At 41.2% G+C, this 23,070-nt stretch overlaps 3 protein-coding genes across 4 annotated transcripts; 2 read left to right on the top strand and 1 right to left on the bottom strand.

The window, feature by feature from the left end:
- Positions 1-794: 794 nt before the first annotated feature.
- Positions 795-9,940, top strand: LOC115798289 (protein kinase C and casein kinase II substrate protein 3). Of its 2 annotated transcripts, none has more exons than XM_030755093.1 (10): positions 795-953; positions 2,499-2,569; positions 2,685-2,841; positions 3,086-3,321; positions 4,943-5,098; positions 5,456-5,631; positions 5,731-5,851; positions 6,873-6,940; positions 8,576-8,655; positions 9,344-9,940. In XM_030755093.1, the coding sequence occupies exons 2-10, from the start codon at positions 2,513-2,515 to the stop codon at positions 9,454-9,456; spliced, it is 1,164 nt and encodes a 387-aa protein (XP_030610953.1). In that variant the 5' UTR covers positions 795-953; positions 2,499-2,512; the 3' UTR covers positions 9,457-9,940. The 2 variants fall into 2 exon arrangements, with proteins under 2 accessions (XP_030610953.1, XP_030610952.1); XM_030755092.1 differs by lacking the exon at positions 795-953 and adding an exon at positions 1,141-1,297.
- A 1,931-nt stretch (positions 9,941-11,871) lies between these two features.
- Positions 11,872-22,997, top strand: LOC115798539 (circularly permutated Ras protein 1-like). Its single transcript, XM_030755415.1, has 20 exons — positions 11,872-12,002; positions 12,188-12,279; positions 13,005-13,253; positions 14,474-14,695; positions 14,789-14,917; positions 15,024-15,095; positions 15,274-15,347; positions 15,545-15,721; positions 15,813-15,857; positions 16,093-16,182; positions 16,655-16,806; positions 16,909-16,990; positions 17,403-17,533; positions 17,702-17,786; positions 17,876-17,982; positions 18,083-18,195; positions 19,199-19,316; positions 19,809-19,949; positions 21,095-21,121; positions 21,218-22,997. Exons 2-20 carry the CDS (start codon positions 12,195-12,197, stop codon positions 21,222-21,224), a joined length of 2,106 nt encoding a protein of 701 aa, XP_030611275.1. The 5' UTR covers positions 11,872-12,002; positions 12,188-12,194; the 3' UTR covers positions 21,225-22,997.
- LOC115798540 (uncharacterized) lies at positions 21,625-22,403 on the bottom strand. The gene is given in 4 exon segments (XM_075074452.1): positions 21,625-21,889; positions 21,921-21,966; positions 21,968-22,346; positions 22,348-22,403. Coding segments are annotated over 4 exon segments (660 nt in total). The 3' UTR covers positions 21,625-21,710.
- Positions 22,998-23,070: the final 73 nt, after the last annotated feature.

Genomic DNA, 23,070 nt, shown 5'->3' with positions numbered 1-23,070 from the left:
TATTGTGACTATTGGAGTCTCAGTTGATTGTTTAGTTGTTTGTTCAACAACTTTTTAGCTGGCTCTCAGTGGTTTTAAAGTGAATTTTGTACTGCGCATTACCTGCTCAGCACCAAAAGCCAGACAGGCAGTACTAAAGGCAAGGAGTTAAAGAGGCAGATATTTCCCATGGAGGATGGTGGAGAAAAAAAAAACAGAGCTAAAAAGAACAAAGTGAATACTAGACTAACAATAACTGGGATACCAGAGGCCTCCAAATCAATCATAACGTTGCTTTATAACTTATTCAAAACTGCAAAAAGTTAGCTATGTTTTATAATGTAACATGCCAATGTTGTGTTCACAACTGTTTCCACCACTTCCAACTAGCCTCAGTGAATCAATAAGACCAACTAGAGACAGGAGTAAATAGACTGTAACTCTGGATGACACTGGTGCTCTCCTTTCACTCCTGGCTTGCATCCAGAAGAGTGCAGGGCAGAATAAACAGTGAGTGGGTGAACATGCTGCATGCTGTACTCTCTTTCTAGGCCCGACCAGAGAGAATGGCAGGTCACAGTGGAGCATAGGGCTAATGTGGCAGTTCACGGGACCCCCACCACCACACTGTCACACTGTCACTAATAAGCTCACATGACTGTGTGCCACACTGACACGATTCTGGGACCAGTGAACAGTCAAAATGAAGGTTCAGCATCTCATTAGCACCATATTGAGAGAGACAGAGGGAGGGACAGGCAGGGCAGAGAGAAGGGGGGGTCTCTTCCAGCTGTTTTTCTAATAACAGAGTGGAGAGAAAGTGAGAGGGGGAATAGTCACAGCGAGGAAAAAGAGCTAAACAAGCTGAAAAGGATGGGGTTAAAATAAAGGATCAGAAGAAAAAGAGGAAGAATAGTCGATCATAGTATGACTGCAAATTAGAAGCACAGCTGCCAGGGAGGAGAACGAGAAAGGTGAGTTTCTTCCTGCTCATTTGTTTGCCCTGAAGCTGTTTAGCATAGAATCAGCTACCATGCAAATGCTCTGATTTGTTTTTTTTTTTGTTTTTCTTCCTACTGGCGTGAACTGTCTCAGTGTTTCACACCCACTTTGTGATCAACAACGTGTGTGTGTGTGTGTGTGTAACTTTAAATGCCATGGGAAAATTGGGTCAGTGAGAGAGGGCGAGGAGCATGTGTTAGAGGAGGAGAGGCACACTGGGAGAGGGGGAGACAGTCATGGAGAGAAATCCTCAGCAGCCCTTGAACTACAGTAACAAGTGGTCACTTGAGTAATCACTGGTGATTCAGAGAGAAATGTAAGTGCTGGTTGCTCCCTGGCATGAGCGCTCTGCTGCCACTTTTATGCTTTCTTGGCTTGCATATGGAGTTTTTAAAGTTAAAATGCTTGAATGTATATGTGTGATAAACTGTTTAAAACTTGTTCATATTCGCTTCTCTTCCTCTCCTCTGCATGGACAACAGAGTCAAGATAAAGGGACTCTGGACTGAGCCCCTGGGGGTACTTTTTTTTAACCTTTCCCTTCCTTTTTTTTTTTTACCTACCTTACCTTTCCTTTGTAGGAACTTGTAGAAAGTGAGAAAAATTAAGTCTAAACAAGATAATACAAGTGTGGAGAACAGAGAACTACAAGAAAGAAGCTACTAGATGAGTCTGACTCTCAGTCATGCTGAGTCTTGTGATGAGGTGTGGTTAGTCACTTTCATATTACTCAGCCAGCCATGTGTCAACGCGCTACCTAGACAGACACAGGCCAGATTGTGACTGTCCTCGACAAATTTGTGCATACATCTGCCTTCTTCTGTTCAGTTTGTCTTCTCTGTCTGCGTCATGGTTATACATAACATGCGGTGCAAATATGTCTGCTATCTGGACACTTAATTTAATTAAAATCTTGCTTTTTTGTTGCCAGATCAGAAATCTGCCCAGTCGTACTCTTGTAGACATGATCCCTGAATTGAATGGCAGGGGGAGTCAGAGTGGGAGACTTAAGCTGCAACAGGCCCCGTGTTAGTCAGAGCAAATGGGAAAGATGACCTTTCCGCGCTGTTTATTTTGGGAAGGCAACAGGAAGAATGCTGGAGCAGCTGTTCTATTCCTGCTGGCAGATCCCCACCCCTGTGAATTCCAGTCTGCCACTGGAACGGCACTCCCCTTAATAGTGCAGGGAGACTCGGGGGGGGATCTGGGTATTGTACAGTGTAAATAACATGCAATTTTCTAAGTTGTGATGGCAATAAGCTAAGCTACACACACATAGAACCACAAGCTTTAGCCTGCCAGTGTTTTTTTTTTCCCTTTCTGACGTACTTGCCATACAGGGGGAACTGCTTTGTTTATTAGGAAACTGTACACATCACAGAATGCAGACGTCCAACCTGTTGAATGATGATCAATGTCATCTGCCTGCCAATAAAAACTCTTTCTCTGCCTGTTATGCATCTAAACCAGTCTAGCAACTATCTTGTTTAATACAAATCTTTTCCTTTATGAGACAGACGTGTTCCCAATAATGGCAAGCCTTCCCAAAGATCTGCCTGAGGATGCCAGGAAGCAGAGTTTCTGGATGGTGAGGATTATATTTATGGTCACATCTTAAAGAAATCCAAAAGAGTAGTTGTGCCTATTTGCAAGAGATGCTTATTCTTGTGACGTAATCATCATCTTTCCTCCTTTCCTACCAGCCCGGGAATTATGTACACACAGTGCATCGAACTGAACAGTCCTTCCAGTCATGCAACGACATAGTGGCCTGCTTCATGGAGAGAGCAAAAGTAGAAAAACAGTACGCCCAGCAGCTCAGCCAGTGGAGCAGCAAGTGGAAGTCTGTTGTGGATTCTCGTAAGTATAAGAAGTTGTGTCATGCTGGCTTGAAAACAGACACTCCCAGGCATTTTTTTCACCATCTCTGTTCTCACCCAGTCAAAGTTAATCTTGATTCGTATTATATGAGCACATCTGTGCTTGCTTGAAATTCCAGTGTAAAAATGAAGGTCATTATTTCTTTATTAGTTCTGTGACTCACCACTACACCCTGAGCTGATTCATTCCTCATGCTCTCGTTTTTTTTTTCATGCTTCCCCAGGGCCACTTTATGGCTCCCTCATGAGGGCATGGCAGTGTTTCTTCACCTCCACCGAGCGTTTGTCCGCACTCCATTCTTCCATTTCCCAGTCGCTGATTGCAGAGGAAGGAGCCCGGGTGAAGACCTGGCAAAAGGAGACTTTCCCAAAGAAAATCTTCTGTGGGTTCAGGGAGAGCTACGACAACAACACGAGTTTTTCACGTGCACAGAAACCGTGGTCCAAAAAGCTGATGAAGGTGCAGTACACAAGCATCTACTACTGTGTATCTGCAGATGCTTGTAATGATTGTCTTCTTAAGCAGCAATACCAGATGGGCTCAAGGTCCACATAGATTTCGGCTGTATCATGGTCTTCATTAGAAAATGAAATAAGAAAAATATATCAGACATAAGCTGAAGACCACCCGGATGCATTTTTGAAGCTCATGGATAAGTAGACTTCAAAGTGCCTGGTATATGTTTAATACAGCCAGCACCCTGTTAGCTTAGCTTATCGCTGAGCAGAAAAACAAAACAAAAAAGGGAAATGGCTTCTTTTCAAAGGTAATCAAATATAACAGGCAGTGCCTTTAGGTTTTGCCAGCTGGCTGGAGTTTGTATGGGTTTTCTGCAGGTACTTCAGGTTCCTCCCAAAGACATGCTTGTTGGGCTGACTGGTGAATCTAAATGGGCTGTAGATGGCTGTAGACATAAATGTAAACATAAATGGTTGTCTGTCTCTTTGTTGCTCCCTGTGACGGACCTGTCCAGGGTTCCACATGATAGCAAGAAACTGGGTTTGAATCCACCCTGGGCCTTTTCTCACATATCTGTCAACTGTCCTGTTGCAATGAATGCTGAAAAAAAAAATCCTTATTGATATGATAGCATCACACAGCTGCTGCAGATTTGTTGGCTGGTCATCTGTGAACAGAGATGCAGTGACAGTGGAGCCCATTTGAGTACAATGAACCCATTGTCCTGTTCAAGAAACCAGATGGGTATGCTGTTTTCATAAAGGGATGGACGTAGTTGGCAACATTAATCAAACAGGCTGTGGAATAAGGGGCCCAAAAGGTGCCAAGGAAATATCCCCTCATCATTACACCACCAGCAGCCTGAACCATTGATACAAGGCAGGATGTATCCATACTTTCATGTTATGAATGCCAAAATTCAGTGCTAAAATGCACTGAGTTGCTGTGATTGGCTGATCAGATATTTACATTAACAAGCAGCTGGACACGTATATCTAATGAAGTGGCCAGTGAGTGTATCTGAAAAGGAGACTGCAAATACTCATAATTAATTTCCAGGTGTCTGCCATATTATGAACATCTATATTTTAGAAATCTGTAATGACAAACTCCATACCAAAAATGGAAAAAGGGGTGTCATCTCTTATCTATACTGGAATACATATCCAGCCTAGCTACTAAATGCTAAAATTGTTTGCCTATAGGACTGTATAGGGTCTTGTCTTGGCAGACAGAGGTATACCACAGCAAAGAACCTCCAAAACCTTGTTTTTTGGACACAGACTGTTTCTTGGACAGGCAACACCCCCAAAAAACTGAGTATTGAGTTTTCTGTATATAAAATTGATATAATGCCATTAACTGGCTACGATAGGCAGACCTTATTATTTACTTTTTTAGCAGAAGAAGCCTAGTTGCTTCCACTTTATTTCCAGCTTCTGTGCGAAGATAAACTAACCACCTGCTGGCAATTCCTTCATACTTACTTGATTGATGTAAGTAGTATCAACATCTTCATTTAAGTTCATTTAAAAAAAAAAAAAAAAAGCAGGAAAGTATATTTACGACATCTGTTTTCCATCAAATAAATAATATTCATATGTGAATGTATATTCAACAGCTGGAGAAGGTTCGAGTTGCATACCACAAGGCCTCTCAGAGGGAGCAAGCAGCTCTAGACAAAGAAAAGCAAGCAAACGACAACTCTGAGATGAGCCAAGAGAAAAAGCAGAAGATAGTAGAGGCCAGAGAGAAGGCCACAGAGGAGAAGGAAATGGTGAGGAGAGCTGTCTAAACACTGCAACATTTCACTCAGTCATGCTGGTTTAATAAGGGACGCCTTCATAGGACATGTAATTTCCCCATTCCTGATTCACGACCCACATGTGCTGATGTTTACTCAGTTGAGAAATTCTAAACACAAGGCCCAGCCTTCAGTTTCTGTTCCAAGCATTTCCCTTCTATGGAGATGTGTTACTGTTTCTCTGCTCACTGTTTATGGAGCCCAGCATGGGAACTGCGGAGAGCATCAGATGATTTATATGTATTAGATTCTCTCTTAAAGCCACACAGCAGAGGTTATTCCTGGGGAGGGTAACTCAACTTTGCATCATAGAATTGTTTCTGCCTGCAGGCTAGAGATAGATATGAGAAAATCCTGGAGGACGTGTCGTCCTACACGCCTCGATATATGGAGGAGATGGAAGCCATTTTCGAGCAGTCGCAGGAGGAGGAGAGGAAGAGGATCAGCTTTCTCAAGCAAGTCTTTCTGTCCATCCACAGACACCTGGATGTGACCAACAATGAGAGGTCAGCAGCCACCTGAATGCTTATGGGTGTTTATATGTGTACAAATTACTAGGTTAACACAAGTGGTCTGTGTTCACTGTCTCTGCATCCTTGTGCTAGTGTGAAGGCAGTTTACAGTGAGCTCCACCAAACTTTGATGGCCATCGATGAGCAAGATGATCTCAAATGGTGGAAGAACAATCACGGTCCAGGCATGCCTACCGACTGGCCAAAGATTGAGGTATATGGGCACTTAGATAGCTATACTATTCTATGTGCAACATAAGCATAAATATTGAGTGAGTTTTTTTAGCTAGAAATGTTAAAAGAATATCTATGAGTTAAAGATAACTTTTTTCATTATGTGAGGAAAAGTATGTAAGGATATTTCACAGTAAATATATAAATAAAGCACATCACTTTAATTTTTAATTTTTTTTTGTACTATAGATTAAGATTGATGTAGCCACCATAAATAAACTTCAAAATGCATCAACTTATGATGCATTTTGGCTGTTGCAATTTTTGGAATTAGAAGGGCCTATTTGGATAGATGGATGGATGGATGGATGGATGGATGGATTGATGGATGGAATGCTAAGCTATTAGTTACCACCTAGCTAGGTTATCATGACATAAGCCCCCCAAAATGGATGGATGTATCACAGACATACATGCCTGCTAATTAGCACTAACATACAAATAGTCTCTCACCAAAACCTGACCACAAACTTTTTGGACTATCTGTAGCACACAGAAAACATAAAATCTGTCAGATAATTGTGTTAAAACACTCCAGAAGGCAAGACCCCCCACAAAAATAGCAGTGCAGTCCAGTTCAGTGAGGTGAAGCCTAGCAAACAGTGGCCTAGCCAGCAGCTACCTTCACCGCTCATAATGCAGAACTTTAAGCCTTGATAGCATGAAAAAAAATCATCTTAACAATATTAATTAAGAGGGAAATTAGCCGGTTAAAATGTTTTTATACCAGGAGGGTAAACCTATTAATTAATGTTTTAAAGCTGGGAATTTTATCGTGGTACTGTGTGTTGATTGGGGCCAGCATCAAATGCCCATTTGAAGAACTGCAGTTTCTGCATCATGTTTTTAACAAGAGTGATTGCAGCATAATTTAACGATGACAAATAATGGTATATATAGGGTGCTTTGAATTCAGAGTCATGATTTGTATTCTTACGGGGCATTTTTTTGTAGTTGTTACATGTTGACCTACATCTTCTTCTTTTTTTGTCTTGCATCAGGAATGGGTCCCACCAGTAAAAAAGCTTAAGAGAAAGAAGAGAGACCAAAAAGGAAAGGAAAGCCGACCGTAAGTTACCCCAAGTGGTGTGTGCTCTTATTTCACTTTTCCATTAGTGCCATGCCACTGATTGGTCAGTCTGTGATGTCAATGGATGAGTCATAAGAGCGACTCCTCCACAAGAATCAAACCTTGTTTTGAAATCTGGGAATGAGGGAATGAAGGAGCACAGACGTGCCTAATCAGCACCGTTCCTCTGTTACTGATCCTTTCATATGCACAGCTGTTAAATACAGAAAATGCCGACTAGAGAAATAATTTTGTCACATCGTTTGGGCGGCCCTCTTGTGCGCTGCATATAGTGCATACCCACTTTTAGCGCCACCGTCTCCCATCGGAGCTCGGATCCATTCTGTAAGTGCGCTCTCTTTCTCCCACTCTTTATTATATTTTTTTCTATATTTTCCCCGCTTACTGGAGTTCATTCTTACGCTGCCTCCTCACTCTGGGCTGTTATGAGTGTTTGTTTGGGTGTGCGCCCCGTCAACTTGTGCAGGAGCGATAAACAGGAAGGGACAAACTACCTACCACTCGTCTTTTGCTTTATTATAGGGCGCCCAGAGATATTCAAGGAGTTTCACTCGGAAAGAAAGTCAAGCCCAAATAAGCAACTCCACGTTCAAAAACAAGCCCAAAAAACCGCAACGCGCGACTCATGAGATTTGCAAGCGACTTTAGAAAAAAACAAACCCAAACTCACTTATAATAAGCGGACTTGGCAACACTGGTTGAGAGGAGGCTAGCCGGAATGACTGTTTGTGTCACATACAAATGATGTCACGGGACTTTTAGGCCACCTTGCTAAAGGGGGTACTAAGCCGAGTAGGTACTATTGGAAAAGAGACATTATACAGTCCTTTGAAAAACTAAGAACACCATTATTGCTTCTGTAGGAATTAAGAATGTAATTAGCAGCCAGGCACTGTTAACCAAATGCATTTGATTAATTGATTATCAGCAAGTGTGACGGCCTCACACTTTTGCCTTTTGATACCTGTAAACAAATAACCAAAGAGCAACATCTCATACTCTACAGGACATCGCAATTAGAAAAAGCCTGAACAAATATGGCTTGTTTGAAAGTGTTGTCAGGAGAAATTCATGGTAGCACTGCTCAGGTTTCTGAATTTACATCCAAACAAGTCACCAGACTTCCACAGGACCTGGGCAACCAAACTATTCTAGAGTCAAATATGAAACCAGCTAAAACTTGGCTGAAAGTGGCAAATCTACAGCAGAACATCTGGGGAAATAAACAAACAAACAAAAGAATGAAGGTGCTGCAATGACCCAGTCTAAGTCCAGACCGCAACCTGACTGAAATGCTGTGATGGAAACTTAAACTGAGCTTTACATGCAAACCTCAATGAACTGAAGCACAATTGTAAAAAAAGAGTTCCTCCACAATGATGTGAAACACTGAAAAAGTCATACAGACAGTGTTTGCTTCAAGTTATTGCTGCTAAGGGTGGTTCTACAAGCTCTTGAATCATAGGATATACTTAGTTTTTCACTCCTTATATCCTGTGAAAACTTTCTTTTTCTCATGTCTGACTAATGAATGAATAATAATGATGCAGAGGTAACCAATACACGTTTCTGCCTGATGCATATTCATTGTTTTTACATTTCTTCTCCTCCTAGTGTGATGATTGGGGGTGTGAAGGTGCGAGCTCTGTACGACTACGTGGGAGAGGAGGGCGATGAGCTGTCCTTTAAAGCAGGTGACACATACAGTTTGACGCAACAACGCCATTTTATTCTCAGTGCAAAAGCAAGATGTTTATGCCAAATTACAACCACCATATCAACATAAATATGCGTGGGAGGACAGAATTATAATCAGTCCTTCTAAAACGATGATAGGCTGGTAAACACAAGTGTGCTGTGTGGAATTACTAATGTGATATTTTATGATTTGTGCTGCTGGAGTTTTATATTAATTACTTGTAAATGACCACGGGGGAAAGTATGAGTAAAATTAAGCTGAATGAATATGATTTGTATTTTTATCTTTATTTCACTGAAATTTAACGTAGGTCTTTTTTTATTGTTAATTGAATGATACATTAAAATAAGTGTGTATATTTGAACTTTGTTGGCTTCTAAGTGTGGCTTGCCAGAAAAGGTTTGGGAACCACTGACCCAGGGTGCTGAAATTTTAACTGTAGAAAAACACCAAAGAGCATCTGCAAGGTTGTCAGGAAACCCATCCCTGGACCACAGCATAGAGCAACCATTACTGTTGACTAAAGCTAACACGACACCTAAAGCCAAAACATTTCCCCCAAACAGGTGTCTATTTTTATCCACTGCACACAGCTGCAGTGTCTACGCTTTCTTAATAGTTATTTTATTGTCATTTAAAGGCAAGATGATCAACTGAATTTTGTTTGTTTGGTTTGATTCCAGGTGAAGTGTTCCTGAAGGTTGAGGAAGAGGATGACCAAGGCTGGTGCCGAGGAGTACTGAGCGGAGGGAAGGAGGGCTTCTACCCGGCCAATTACGTTGAAGTTGTCGAGTGACGTTACACTGTCCAACGTATTTTGCCCTCAATCTTTTTCTTACAAAGACTCGGTTGTTAAATTGTTCATAAAACACCACTTATTTATCGTCTAAGATGTCGTCACACTGAGATAATGTCAGATATAATTTTTCCCAGCCATTTTTAAATGTTTTAAGGCCTTAATAGCCTAACCCACTGGGTTCACATACTTATTAAATTTGAATTAACTTATGAAAGAATAGAATGTACTCTTTCTGCTGAATGTGTATGTGTTTGTGTGTGTTTATGTGTTTGCATGTTTACGAGACAACATAAAAAAAATACGATATTTATTTACTGCCATCATGTCTGGGTCATTAGGTCACACATGAAGCTGATAATTATTGGTGGGGTTTACACAGGTACATGTTTACAGTGGTGTGAGCATGTAATGCTGATTTTTGAGTATTAAGCACAGAAAGGTGGCTTGACTCAGGATGGATTTTCAAAATAAAAGTCATCACTGCCTCTATTCTATTTTGTTGGTTTTTGCTTCTGGTTCCTTCTCTTGGATATTTGAACTGGCGCTGTGAAAAATGATATCTGTGCAGATTTTGATGCTAGACTGACATTCATCTGCTGAAGAATGAGTGCATCAGTGTGTTCACCTATAAGAGGGATTTTTTTTTTTTTTGTAAAAACATTTGAAGGTAATGCTGATCCCATATAGAACTTACACAGATGTAAGTTTTAAAACCTCACACATACAGTGGTGTGTAAAAGGCCTGAGTCACCCTCATGACCTTCACAAAGGAGGTTATGTTTCTGGTAGCGTTTGCGTGCGTACACGACAGCTCTAAAAGTTTTGAATGAATTCTGATAAAACTTTGTATGTTTGTAGAGTGGGCTCGTGTTAACATTTGGCTTACATCCACCGAGGTCTTCAAGGTCAACTTAATGATTTACAACTTAGAAAATATGATTCTTACAAGTGTGGTGTGTATTGTCATCCTATAGAAAGCACTGTATAAAGATTTAAAATATGTCACATTTGACCTCTAACCTCTCCTTCAAGGTCCACAGAATGCTCTGAAGGTGGTGATAATGCTAGATAGAGCATTTAAAACTGTTTCTTGCTGCCATTGTTTGTATTGACAAAATATAGTAACATTTACAAACATACATGGAAATACAGTATGTAAGGCAAAACAGTCTGCAACTCTAATGACTTTGAAGGTCATTCCTGTAATTTCTTTTAGTCTTAGGGAGTAGTTCTCCCAGCTTCTGGAAGGACATTCAAAGCTCTTGTTTGGATGTTTGCTGCCTTTTGTTCTGTTCTCTGTCAAGATGATCCCACACTGCTTCAATAATGTTGGGGTCCAGGCTCTGGGGAGGGCAGTCCATGACTGATAGTGTTCTATCTTCTATCTCTAGCTACTATGGTACTATGGACTCACAAGCTCTTGTGTGTGTAAAAACATAGTAGTAGTGGACAAACAGAGGAAGAAGGCCATAGTGAGCAGGCCATAGTGAGCAGGCCATAGACGTTGCAATACCAAGTGAGGGCAACATCAAGAAGAAGGAACACGAAAAGCTGGATAAATACAGAGGGCTCCAAGAAGAGCTAGAAAGGATGTGGAAGATGAAGTCAACCGTGGTCCCTGTGGTAATCGGAACACTCGTGGCAGTGACCCCCAAACTGGGAGAATGGCTTTAGCAGATTCCAAGAATGACATCTGAGATCTCTGTCCAGAAGAGCGCAGTCCTGGGAACAGCTAAGATACTGCACAGGACCCTCAAGCTCCCAGGCCACTGGTAGAGGACCCGAACTTGGAGGACAAAGACTGCCCACTGGGCAAGCTGGGATTTATATATATATATATATATATGCGTGTGTGTGTGATTAACGTGGACTCAAATGCAGGACTCAAATGCAGGACTCAGATGCTGGCGGTAGTTTGCATATTTTATTAACAGGTAACATTGGAAAAGAACTAATTATCTCAGGTAAGTGTAGCTCAGTAGGAACAGGACACGGGATTCTTCCTGCAAGAGAGGGAAACAGGAGTTAGAGAGATCCAGGTAAGTTAAATTCCAATATTAATTTGAGTGGAATATAATTTAATTCTTATTTTACTCTTGGAGGTTGGTGATTGCAGAGGGAAAGGTTTGTATGCAGGAAGGGGAATCCAGGAGGACATGGAGAAAGTTTTGGCGTAGCGGTGGCGTGGAGGGGAGCAGGCAGGCAGGTGAAAAACTCCTTTATCATAACCAAGGATCACAACCAGGGTGAAACCTGAACATGTATGGTTTTAAATTTAAAACTTTTGCGGGATTTCTCAAAAGTACATCTTTTTTTTCTTCTCCAATGTCCCTTGCGGGGCTCCATAGATAACTAACCAAACACCATCACAGAAAACCTTTGAAGTCTCTTGAGAAAAGAAACCTGTTGGACGAGATATTCAAGACATGACTCAGTGAGAGACGGCAAGTGCAGCAGCAGCAGAAACATTTCTGCGACTTGACAGTGCTGACAGTATGTTTTCTGTTGTACTGCACGGATAGCACTCAAAGACCTCCACACGTGTAAGTACTTCTAGTTATTCTTACATTTAAGGTAGCTGTTTGTGTCACCTGATTTAAATGAAGTTTCTTTTGGAGTATTTGCACCTCAGGGCCATCTATGCTAGGAGTTGTTTGATTATACTGGAAGGGATTGTGCTGTTTTGAATGTCATTGCTGTCATGCCCTCTTTAATCTTGTACTTTCAGAATCACGATGGAATTTGCTTGTGCGTTTGTTTATGTGCCACCGTCACCGAGTCAGAAGGAGCAACCCAATCCAAACATCTTCAAACGCTCAGGTGTGATTTGATTTAAACGCTGCCAGGCATTACATCAAGGAAAATGTAAAGTTACAAGCGCAGGCACTCCTTTTCAAAAAGTCAGATGTTACATTTCTATATCAGTTTGCTTAGTTGTTTTTTGTTTTGTTTTTTCTCCACCACTCCCACAGATTGCTAAAATAGGCACACTGATAGTTCAGTAAAGGTTGACAAAAGAAAGTATTTCAGCTATGCATAACGAGGACCGGAAACATCAGATACTTCAGTTGCAGGTTCAAATAGCTTCTGGTGGTGTACCAGTTTGATGAAATCCTTCAAAAAGGCACAAAGGTGGTGCTTTCAGCCACATCTGTAATCTGATTTTCTCCATCAAAAGAAATTCCGGGAAATGTTTTTAAGTTGTTAGCTAAAGTATAAAAAGAGATTAGAGAACACGCAACCACAAAATAAGAACTTATTTGCTTTGAATATCGAACGCTGATGATACATAACTACGTGAAAGTATCTGTAGGTGGATTTTTCTTTCATCTGAGCTTTCGGGATGACTGGTTGTCTCATTATACAAGCAGTGACACTGTCCTGTCTGTCTTAGAGAAGAGAGTCCTTTAACATACTTTACTCAGGAAAAGCCATCTGCCACCTGAGTCACAGTACAAAGGTCAACACTGCACTGGCTGTTTTGTCTGAGCACAGATTTTTCTTTCTAGAAACTGTGTATTAATTTGTATTTTCATATTTTTTAGCTCTTCTTCCTCCTGTTAATCGCATCCATCCTCGTCCTCGTTCTCCTCCTCCGCCTCCTCCTGTACCAGGGAATCCGGCAACAGTCAAACCACCAAATCCTCCGCCTCTTTCTTCAAAGCAAGAGTCAGAAAATAGCAAGGACGTGACGGTCTTGAAGAATTCTGTTTTCTACGATAATGCTGAAATTCACATTAAACTGGACCCATTTTCCTCCATAATTCCTCAGCAGACGTCTTCTACTAAGACAGGTACAGTGAATGTGGCACTGATGCTGTCAACTGAATGTATTATTTCATATAGCACACTCTACAGTTAGGATTCCCAAACACACAGGAAATTTGGTCGCTATTCTTTCCGCTCCAGAGGGTAATGCAGCCATTTTAGAAGTGTGTTTATTGTTCTTTAAAGTACAATTGGGTGGCACAGCGGTGCAGTGGCTAATGCTGTGTGTCACAGCAAGAAGGTTTTGGGCTCAAACTCCTGGTAAGCTGGGGACTGTGTGTGGAGTTTGCGCGTTCTTCTTGTACTTGCATGTTTTTTGAGAGAGAAAGGGCAAACATTGCTCTTTACTTTTTGTACCCAGATTTGTCCCATCACCAACCTGCTTCTCAAACCTTTGGGTTTCATCACCGTCCCTAGATTTCAAGGATGTGCCACTTGATTTTTCTCTCAGTATGGAGGGGAAAAAAATGCTCATTGCTCTTTCACCTTATAGTTTGATGGAGCTGCTGGTGTTAAACGCATCATAATGTGTTTGGCGATGAGATCTAAATCTCATTAGACTGAACAGATCTGTGTCATGATCTCCAGTTTGTTCCAAAGTTACGAAGATTTGGAGGTTTTGAGTCCATGTTTATTTTTAGGCTCTCATGTCTCTTGGTTCTTACTTTTATTTATTACCAAGAGTGGAATTTGGATTTATTCACTATTCCTCTGAGTTCACAGTTCAAGTGTTGTTTATTGTTTGGGCTTCATATTGAATATTCTGTGCTTTTAGTTTCTGTCATGTTTTGGTCTTAGTTATAGTTTGTATCATGGAGATATGAGCACCATCAGTGTCTGTCTCTCTCTCCTCCTCCTGTGTTAACTTATTTCTTCATTTCCTCTTTTATTTTGTGATCTTTTGTTCTTTGTGTCTTGCATTTACTTTTACTTCCTGTCTGTCCCCTGATTATGTTCAGATGTGTGTCACTGCCCTTCTGTTTCCCATTCCCCTGATTACCCTCCTTGTGTATAAATAAGCCTGTCTCCTTTTAGTTCGTGTGTTATGGTCTGTGTTCTTGTTCCTGTGTGATCCTCGTGTTGCTATGTTCCCCAAATTGGATTTCTGTTGCCTCAGTTTGGTCTTTGCTGCAGTAAACCTTCATCTTTTGCTCATTTGTGTGAGCCTCTGAGTCCTGCAGCATTACAACAATCAGCAGTTCAGTAGATTTATGATCAACACTCTGTTTCTCTTTGTTTTACGCAGCTCTTCTTCCACCTCATATGAAACCCAGGTCAAAGTCATGTTTCTATGACCAGCCACTCATGTACCCCCACACAGTCAATCAAGAATTTACCTATGATTTGCCAAAAAAAGAGCCGGATTTCAATGCACAACCCTGGGACCCAAATTATGCTTACAATGTACCAGAAGGCACTGGTGGTGAGGTGAGCCTGCCAGCTGATCCTGGCATTGTGTCATCACCAGGTAAAAGGCAACTTTTTTTTTTTTTTTTTTTTTTTTTTAAATTTGTTCGGACACCCATTCCAGATGATCCTTTTTCGTCGTCTTTCATCTTAGCCCCAGCCATCCCTCCAAGACCTGAATTTATGAATTCAATCCCTGAATACCTGATGCTGTTACCTTTACCTCCCTCACCTCCTTCATCCTCTCAGAAGTCTCCTCCATCCCCAGAGCCTACTACTAAAGGTGATTATAACAGTCACCTTAGAGGTATCACAAGATACAGCACATCAGCTATAACTGATATAGTGTGAAATGCATATTTTTAACGCTCATGTTATTGCAAACCCAGGATCAGCGGCTCTGACAGGAAATCCTAATGTGGTTCTTGTCAGTTTAGGAAAGTTACTCTCAGAGGAAAGCGGTCAGTAAACTTTTATCATCACGTTAACGTCATACCAAGAAGATGTCATTTTGTTTTAAACAAAAACATCTGTGAAGGTTTTTACATTAAGAAAACTGTAGTTTGGGTTCCAGTTTCCAGGTGATAATAACTCTTTGTTTTTGTTTGTTGGGTATTTTTTTTGTTGTTGTTTTTCCAGTCCAACCCATGCAAGGAGAACCCAGCTTTTGCTCCTGCTGTGGCTCTGTTGTGGACACCTGCTATGACAATGTGGTAATTACAATTTTACCTTTATTCTGAAACTGATCAGTTGTAGTACACATTTAAGAGGCATTGATCTCAGAGGTAAATCCCTTGTAACCAATAACATAAAGTATGAAAGAAGCATGCGCGTTATTGATCACAACCTCATGAAACAATGGACGACTTGATTGGCTAAATTTATGCTCTTTCCTTTTGGTGCATTTCAGGTTGATGAGTGTTACTTCTGCAGTTTTTCCAGCACACCCAGTTTACTACAGAGTCCTCTAAATGGTTACCAAGACAACCTTTTTTTGCTCAATCCCAATGAAAAGCCTCTGTGTGATACTGATCCTCTACTGCTCTTCTGCATTGATGTGTCGGGCTCTATGGGAGTCACGTGCCAGGTACAACAACATTACTGACACTTGGCATCACGAGGCCATTTGTGACAGCAGGCGTTCATGAATACAACCTGTGATGTCTTTACTGTTTCAGGGGATGTCAGGAGGAGAGCGGACTGTGTACAGATCCCGTCTCCAAGTGAGTTTTTTTTTCTTTCTTTTCATTATTTTGAAGTTTGGTCAGGACCACTTCAGTCAAAAGAAATTCCATCTGCAGATATTTGCCAGTTGGATGCGTAGAAGGGTGTCAGCGGAGCCATTAGCCAATGAAAGCTGTGGCTGAGCTTGATGATTTTTGTGGTCTCTGCTGAACTAATGTAGTGCTTGATCTGTGCAGAGATGCTACAAATCAAATATTACTGTATTCAAACCAGTTTGTCCAGGAAGCCGTGTCACAGTGCGTTGAGAGACTAAGTGAACAACAACCTGGCACAAGAGTGGGGCTCGTCTCCTTCAACCATCAGGTACATGCGTGGTTGTGGAGTGCATCATTTTCTATTCATACATTTGCTGTTATGCTCTTGAGCAGACTCAGACTTATTTACTCTTCTGGGAAGAAGAAGAATGAGCACAAACTAGTCTAGCTGTTGTGACAAACTATCACCATAATACGACATACTGCAGACTGCCTGTTGTGAGGAGGCTGATGGTCTCGCACAGCAGGCAGGTAACCTCTGTGTCCTTTTTTTCTCTCTAAGAGGGGTGAAGTGAGGTGGAAGCCATAAAATTGGAATTTTAACTTTATTCTACATCTTTTGTCTTCATTTCATTTTGTGAAACAACTGCTTCTTTGGAATTTGCTTTATTTAAATTTCTGTGAGATTTTGGGATTGGGTGAATGCTGTTGTTTACATTGGATTTGGTTGTCCTCACTGGTGTTTTTGTTGTTACCCCACCACCACCACCATCACCACCTTCTGGTGTTTGTATCTCCAGGTGACCATACATAGCTTTGATAATTTCAGCTCACGTTGCCTGAGTGGGGCTGAGCTGATTGAGAGTCTCTATTTGAAAGAGGTTGCAGCCACTTTCCCCAGTCCACCTCCACTTTCACAGACCAAGGACTTCTTACAGAGTCAAGTTATGAGGTACAGAGAAAACAGCAATTTGTGTTTTTATTTATTTTAAACATGCATTAGTTGATTTCATTATATGTATTTATATGTTCTGATTGCTCCTTTTGTTGAAAGCTTGTCTCCAAATGGTGCCACCGCACTGGGTCCAGCTGCTCTGCTGGCAATTGCAATAGCCTCCAGACAACCAGGCTCAAAGGTAAGTTTGGTCATCAAGTCAACTGTATTTCTAAATTTTTGCCAGTTCAGAGGTCATGAGTATTTTACATGCAACCTGTACTAAATGGACTTGAAACTTGGGGCATATGACTGGTGAGAAAGCCTAAACTGTTTGAGCTGATGGAGCAGCTTCCAGATTTTAGATATTTTTTAAATTTTTCTCACCGGAGAGTCAGCAGTAGAAAAGCAGGCAGGAAATAAGGTGAGAGCAAGGTGGAAAATGTGTTTGGAATCAAACCACTTTTTTGCCCACCAAAAATGGTTTGAACCATACAGTTAGCAGGGCTATATAAATACTGTATTTCATGTATTGGATTTAAAACCTCCTGTGGTGATCACTTCAGTTTTCTAAACAATGCTTTCCTGATTCGCTATCCCTGCTGATCTTGAAGGTGATTATCTGTACAGATGGGAAAGCCAACACAGAGTTAGGAAATCTAGAAGAGGACGACAATAATGCTTGCACTTCCATCTCATCCACCATCTTCTACCAGGAGCTGGGAGAGTTTGCTGCCAATCAGGGGTAGGCACATAAAAAAACAGACTGTGAATAAAATTGTTGACGCAGTTATTTACATATTTAAGGCTCTATTAAAAGCAATACTACTTATAAGCTCAATAAAAATGTTGTTACTGTTGTTACTTTTATCTAGAGGTACTGTGATGATCTTCAAACATCTCTTTTGATTAGGGTGACCGTGTCTGTGCTGTCCATAGAGGGAACAGACTGCAGGCTGGATGAACTGGGGAAACTTGCTGATCGTACTAGAGGAAAAGTAAGACACAATGTAACCATATGTAACATATGAGTCATCAAATCATGCATATCTCATGGTGTCAGTCTGTGTCGTCTCCTTGAGTCTAGGTGGTAATAGCCAGTCCCAGCAGGCTGCATCCAGAGTTTGAGCAGATTATTCAAAACCAGACCATTGCCACCCACTGTGCTGTAATTTTACTGCTGCCCAAATCAATGTGAGAACTGCACTGCACATTATTACCCAAAATAAGCTTATTGAATTGATATCTAGAGACTTAAATGACCCTAAGCAGTGACTCATGTTCTCCTTTGAAGGTGCATGAAGGGAGAGAAGGAGGCTGGACACAAGGTGACCAGAGAGGTGGGGAATGTGGACCCACATACGGAGATCACCTTCCAATTTAGAGCGAATGAACAGGACTCAGAAGGTGAGGGGGGGTTAAAAAAAAACCCTCTGATAGACTGACACCATTGGCTCACTTATCTTCTCAGTTTCAGCTGCAGTTGTGCTGAATTTCTCAGTATCGCAGCTGGTGCGTGTTGCCAGGTCTTTGAGGAAAGTGCGAGATGTGGTGGTTTCTGTTGATGCCAGCCAAGAAAACCTGAAGTCTCAGTCTGAGATTACTCCAACACTGTAAAGTGAGACACAGCCAGAGTTATTGCATCTGAAAATAAACTAACAAAGTGGACCCAGTTTTGGCATGTTCCACTAATAACTGTGAGTTGAAAAACAAGACAGTAAGAAAGAGAAACTGCCAAAAAAAAATAGGCTTTCATTAAATTAATAGATGGTAATATTGGTCAGACAGTTGGTCCACCATATCCAAATGGATTATTGTAAAATTTTACACTCATGATTCCCTGACTTCTTCTCTAGTACCACCATGACTGTACATTTTCTTTAGCACATCCAGCTTTATTTTACACGTTCTATAAATCAGAAGGAAAACCCTGTGGCAAAACAGATTGGTAAAAGGCTCTCCCATCTAGTTTTGGTAAGATATTTGTTCCCATTTGAATTTAATCAACATGAACAGATTCACTGACAGACCAAATTCAGCTTGGGATCACCGAGTTCTTGCCTAAAGGGATTTAGCCTATATTCTGAGCTATGTATGTCAGATGGGTGAAAAGTGGTTCATTTGAGCCAAACTGACCAGCGACTCCTCATACAGGCCAGAGCAATGGTTAACTCATTTAACCACCACAGTTAGTTTCTGCCTTTATTAGACAGGACAGTATAGAGAGTAGGCAGGGAGAGAGCCAGCGGGATGGCACACAGGAACTCGTCTGGGGCAGACTCACACATAGGGTCATGGGTCACCTTCTCAAGCAGGTTTATAAACCAAAGAAGGCAGTAAGCTGGAATTAAAATATTCATGCAGATTATTGTTTTAAAAACTCTCAAATCACTCATCTTGTTCTTTGTAGTGCCGCCACCAGCCTCTGGTAGCCGTGTGTCCATCCAGCTGCAGATCAGATACAGGCAGAAGAACGGACAGACCATGCTCAGAGTGTTAACTACAGACCGGGATGTTACTGATGACAGGTGATAATGACGTGTCCTGAATTACAATGCTTTACTTACTACGGAGTTTTGAATTCTCCTCCACTTCCACACGCTGCTGCACAGAGCTATTTGCATGCCTATGCATGGCTTAAACAAGCCATTACCTTCTGAAATCTTTAATCAACGAGGCATTCTCCCTCCCCGGGACAACAACTGATTAGATGTGGTATTTATGACAATTTCAGTGAACCTTTAGGCAAAGCAGGTTTGAAAATCCAAGGAGACTGACTGTTGCTGAGATACTGGTGCTTTCATGCAGAAATAATGCCTCATCCATTCTAGCATTTAGTCACACAGTAAATGAAGCACTCAGCCCAGTCTTCATACACTCAGTGAAGGTCATGCAATTCATCGTCTGAGCAGATCCAAAGTGGCCCCCGTGTGTGTTTTTCCACATTAACATAATGGCATTGCTGATGCTGTAAATGTTGAGAAGCACTCTTGTGAAAACAGCGTGACTCTCCTCCTCAGCTCGGCAGTCCTGTCCTCTCTGTCTCTGGCCATCATTCAGCTCAACTCGTCACAGGCCAGCGCCGCTCTGGCTGTCAGAGGCCGCTTCCTCGACGCCAGGAGGGAAGGAGAGATGCAGATGCAGCTTATTGAGAGAGCGATGTGAGTTACAGCGGGGACCTCTGACCGACGGGCAGCATGTTATGCTGAAGTTTGACATTTAATGAAGGCTGAATCGAAACATTTGAAACACACAAAAGACAAAATGACACACAAGTAGAAAAGAAGGTGGAAAAAATGAGTTTATAAACATTTGGCATTATGTGGTATTTAGATAAGAAGTATGACAGTGTTGAGAAGCAGAAACTCAGTCACTTTCTATGCTTTTAAGGCCATTATTATCTCAAAATTTCTGATTCAGAGGTTACCCTGGATTCTGACATTTATTTTTTTTAATTTTATTCAAAGTTCTCATCTTTAGTGTATTTACAGTATTGTGCTAAAGTCTTGAGTCACCACTAATTTCTTTATATTTTGAGAGGAAAATGGTGCAGCGATTTATTGAAATGCACAAACATGCGTGGAAATATAAGGAAACCCGAGCTTGCACAATTCTAATGAGCTTTAAAGTCAATATTTGATACGATCACCTTTATTCTTCAACACAGCCTGAACTATCTGAGGCAGCTTTCTTCTAATGTCTTTAAGCAGTCTTCAGGAATAGTTCTCCAGGCTTCTTCTGCCTATTCTTCTGTTCTGTCAAGATGCTCTGGTTCTCCTGTTTCCTCAATTTTTTTGTTTTTTTTTTTTAAGAAAACACTGCACACCATGGCGGGTTATATCAAGTTTACAGCTAACAGCTCTTTGGTGCAAAAATACAGCCAATGTCCAAAGACCTTCAGAAAGTCTGGAGAATGATTGCTCAGGACCGCTTTAAAAAATAATGACAAAGGCTATTCACTAGCAAAATGTGAGGAAATCAGGCTTGGGTCAGGACTCTTGCACAGTATCTTTTATCTGTTTTATATTCCTTATGAATATAATTAACAAAACAAGAAATGGGAGTGTGTTTCTGAATGTATGCTCTTTCTAGACTGAGAAAATGAACTATACAAAATGTATGGCTGTTTTCAGAGAGTATAAGAGCAGTGCAGAGGACAAACAAATATACCAAGAATGGGTTAAAACCATGGAGCCAATATACAACAACATGTTTAACTTCACACGGGTGAATTTTTATTGTTTTTTATTACATTCAGTACATCACATTACACCACTTTGACACTTAATTTTTTTCCACCCCCCAGAAAAACCCTGTCCTTTCAGACTCACAGGTAATTCATTATTTTATAATTGTTCTTTTTAGAATACTTCCTGTGCTTCCCCATGTTGCTTTTTCTTTAAACCCTGCTTGCTTCTCCTCCTGCCAGCCTCTAACGGACGCTGCTGCAGCACTGTTCTACACCATGAAGCAGAGCAACAGGAAATCTATCTCACTCAAGAATGAGCACAAGCGCTAGCTGACTGTCCTCCTTCACCTTTTACCTCGTTGGAAAGCAACTCAAGTCATGAATGACAAGGCCAAACGCTGCAGCTTGACTGATTATTGGGCTGAATGAATATCCTCCAAATATTTCACTGTAAATAATGCATTACATTATATCACACACCTCATTTCTCATGTTAAGTGTTTGGGAGTATTTTCCCAGTGCTACATGGTGCACAAAAACTGCTGAGACAGTTTAGTTATAACAGTGTTTGACACTCTCGCTGCAGCTGAGTTTGTGCACGGATCAAAACACCAAGTAAAAACCTGATTCAGAAACACTGAAGCCAACACCCGGATCCTTTATGTCAGCAAAATATGTCTCACAGCACATATTAAAAAAAGCTTTAAAAAAGGTTTTGAGATTTTTTTTTATATCAGTTGTAGTCTATAATATTCCTTATAACTATATAGCTCTGTTTAGATATAATAAGACAGAAAACTAAGTAAATACAAAACAAGACTGAACACGCAATAACCATGCCTGATATAGAAACCAAAGCATAAATAGGCATGCGCTTCTCCAAAGCGGCCCTCAAATTACAAAGGCAGCCTTCTTTGCCACCTGTGTATTCATCACCGAGCACCCAGGTTCCAAGAAAGCAGCACAAACAAAAACCAGGCTTCAAGTACAAATGCACACAGCCATGCTGAGCAGGTAGAAGCTTACGGTACCTCTGTTTTTGTGAAAGTCTATGATCATCTTGCCCCTGGTGTCCGCCACCACCGCCTGAGCCTCCAGCTCCTCGTCTGCCTTCATCCTGGATCTCCTTTCCTGTGCCACTGTGTAGAGGTGGGAGGTGAACAGGTCCATGAGCAGGACAGAGATGACAATCAGGACAAACGTGAAGTTCCATGTCACCATCATGGGCTTCTTAAGTCGTTTGTTAAAACAGGCATTTGTTCAGTGTTTGGTGCTGTTGCAGGTAAAAGCAGCATCCAGTTTGGTGAGGGGCAGCTCAGCAAGGAAGAGGATAGCAAGTCGGATGCACAGAAATCCAAACCACAGGGAGAGCAGAGGAATCCACCATCATCCTTAGGATGGGATGAGATGTTATAATTGCTGCCATTGTCACTTCTGCACAAAAATGTAAGTCAGGAAGCTGGTGAAACATAAACCCCGCTGCCATAATTATAGGTGAGCAATTCTGACAGATCATTTCACTTTATGCTGCTCTCGATAGATTGTTTCTGTATCTAACTTAAGTCTGTGGTAGAGCTTGACTCCAAAGTCAATAACTCGCTCTGCCCTACACATTAAAGGGTTTCCCATCATAAAATGTACTCCAATATGAAATGTACACATGCACAGAAAAACCAACAAATCTCCTACAACTTGCAACAGATGCATTACAGTGCATCAAGCATAAAAAAACACCCTTTGTATACATTAACAAATGTCACAGCAAACATATGCAGCCCTGTTTGTGTCTATGCATCTTGGTGTATAACACTGCTGTTAATAGGAGTCAAATGTAGCACATAAGAGAGTTTACCTTGAAGGGTTGCAGCCCACTAACGGAATGCAATCACTGTGGCTTTTATGGGTTCAAGAAACAGCACTGCGACATGCACGTTACAGTTTCTCACCAAACTATCTGCTGATACAAGCCTCACTTTGTTTTTTGTGCATGTTCATCAACACTAAAACAGCGAGTGTGCAGATCCACAAAATATAAACATAACATCAAATAAATCTCAGATTATAACTGATTGTTGCACTTACGTGTTTTTATT

Source organism: Archocentrus centrarchus, chromosome 19, assembly GCF_007364275.1.
Source record: "Archocentrus centrarchus isolate MPI-CPG fArcCen1 chromosome 19, fArcCen1, whole genome shotgun sequence".
Lineage (NCBI taxonomy): Eukaryota > Metazoa > Chordata > Actinopteri > Cichliformes > Cichlidae > Archocentrus > Archocentrus centrarchus.
This window is presented reverse-complemented; position numbering and strand designations above follow the sequence as displayed.

Excerpts from the sequence above, each read along its gene's own strand:
- LOC115798289 (XM_030755093.1), top strand. The coding sequence starts at position 2,513 with ATGGCAAGCCTTCCCAAAGATCTGCCTGAGGATGCCAGGAAGCAGAGT. Across the intron at positions 2,570-2,684 it reads GGAAGCAGAGTTTCTGGATG|CCCGGGAATTATGTACACAC; the intron begins GTGAGGATTATA and ends CTTTCCTACCAG. Across the intron at positions 2,842-3,085 it reads GAAGTCTGTTGTGGATTCTC|GGCCACTTTATGGCTCCCTC; the intron begins GTAAGTATAAGA and ends ATGCTTCCCCAG.
- LOC115798539 (XM_030755415.1), top strand. The coding sequence starts at position 12,195 with ATGGAATTTGCTTGTGCGTTTGTTTATGTGCCACCGTCACCGAGTCAG. Across the intron at positions 13,254-14,473 it reads GACGTCTTCTACTAAGACAG|CTCTTCTTCCACCTCATATG; the intron begins GTACAGTGAATG and ends TGTTTTACGCAG. Across the intron at positions 15,348-15,544 it reads ACACCTGCTATGACAATGTG|GTTGATGAGTGTTACTTCTG; the intron begins GTAATTACAATT and ends GGTGCATTTCAG.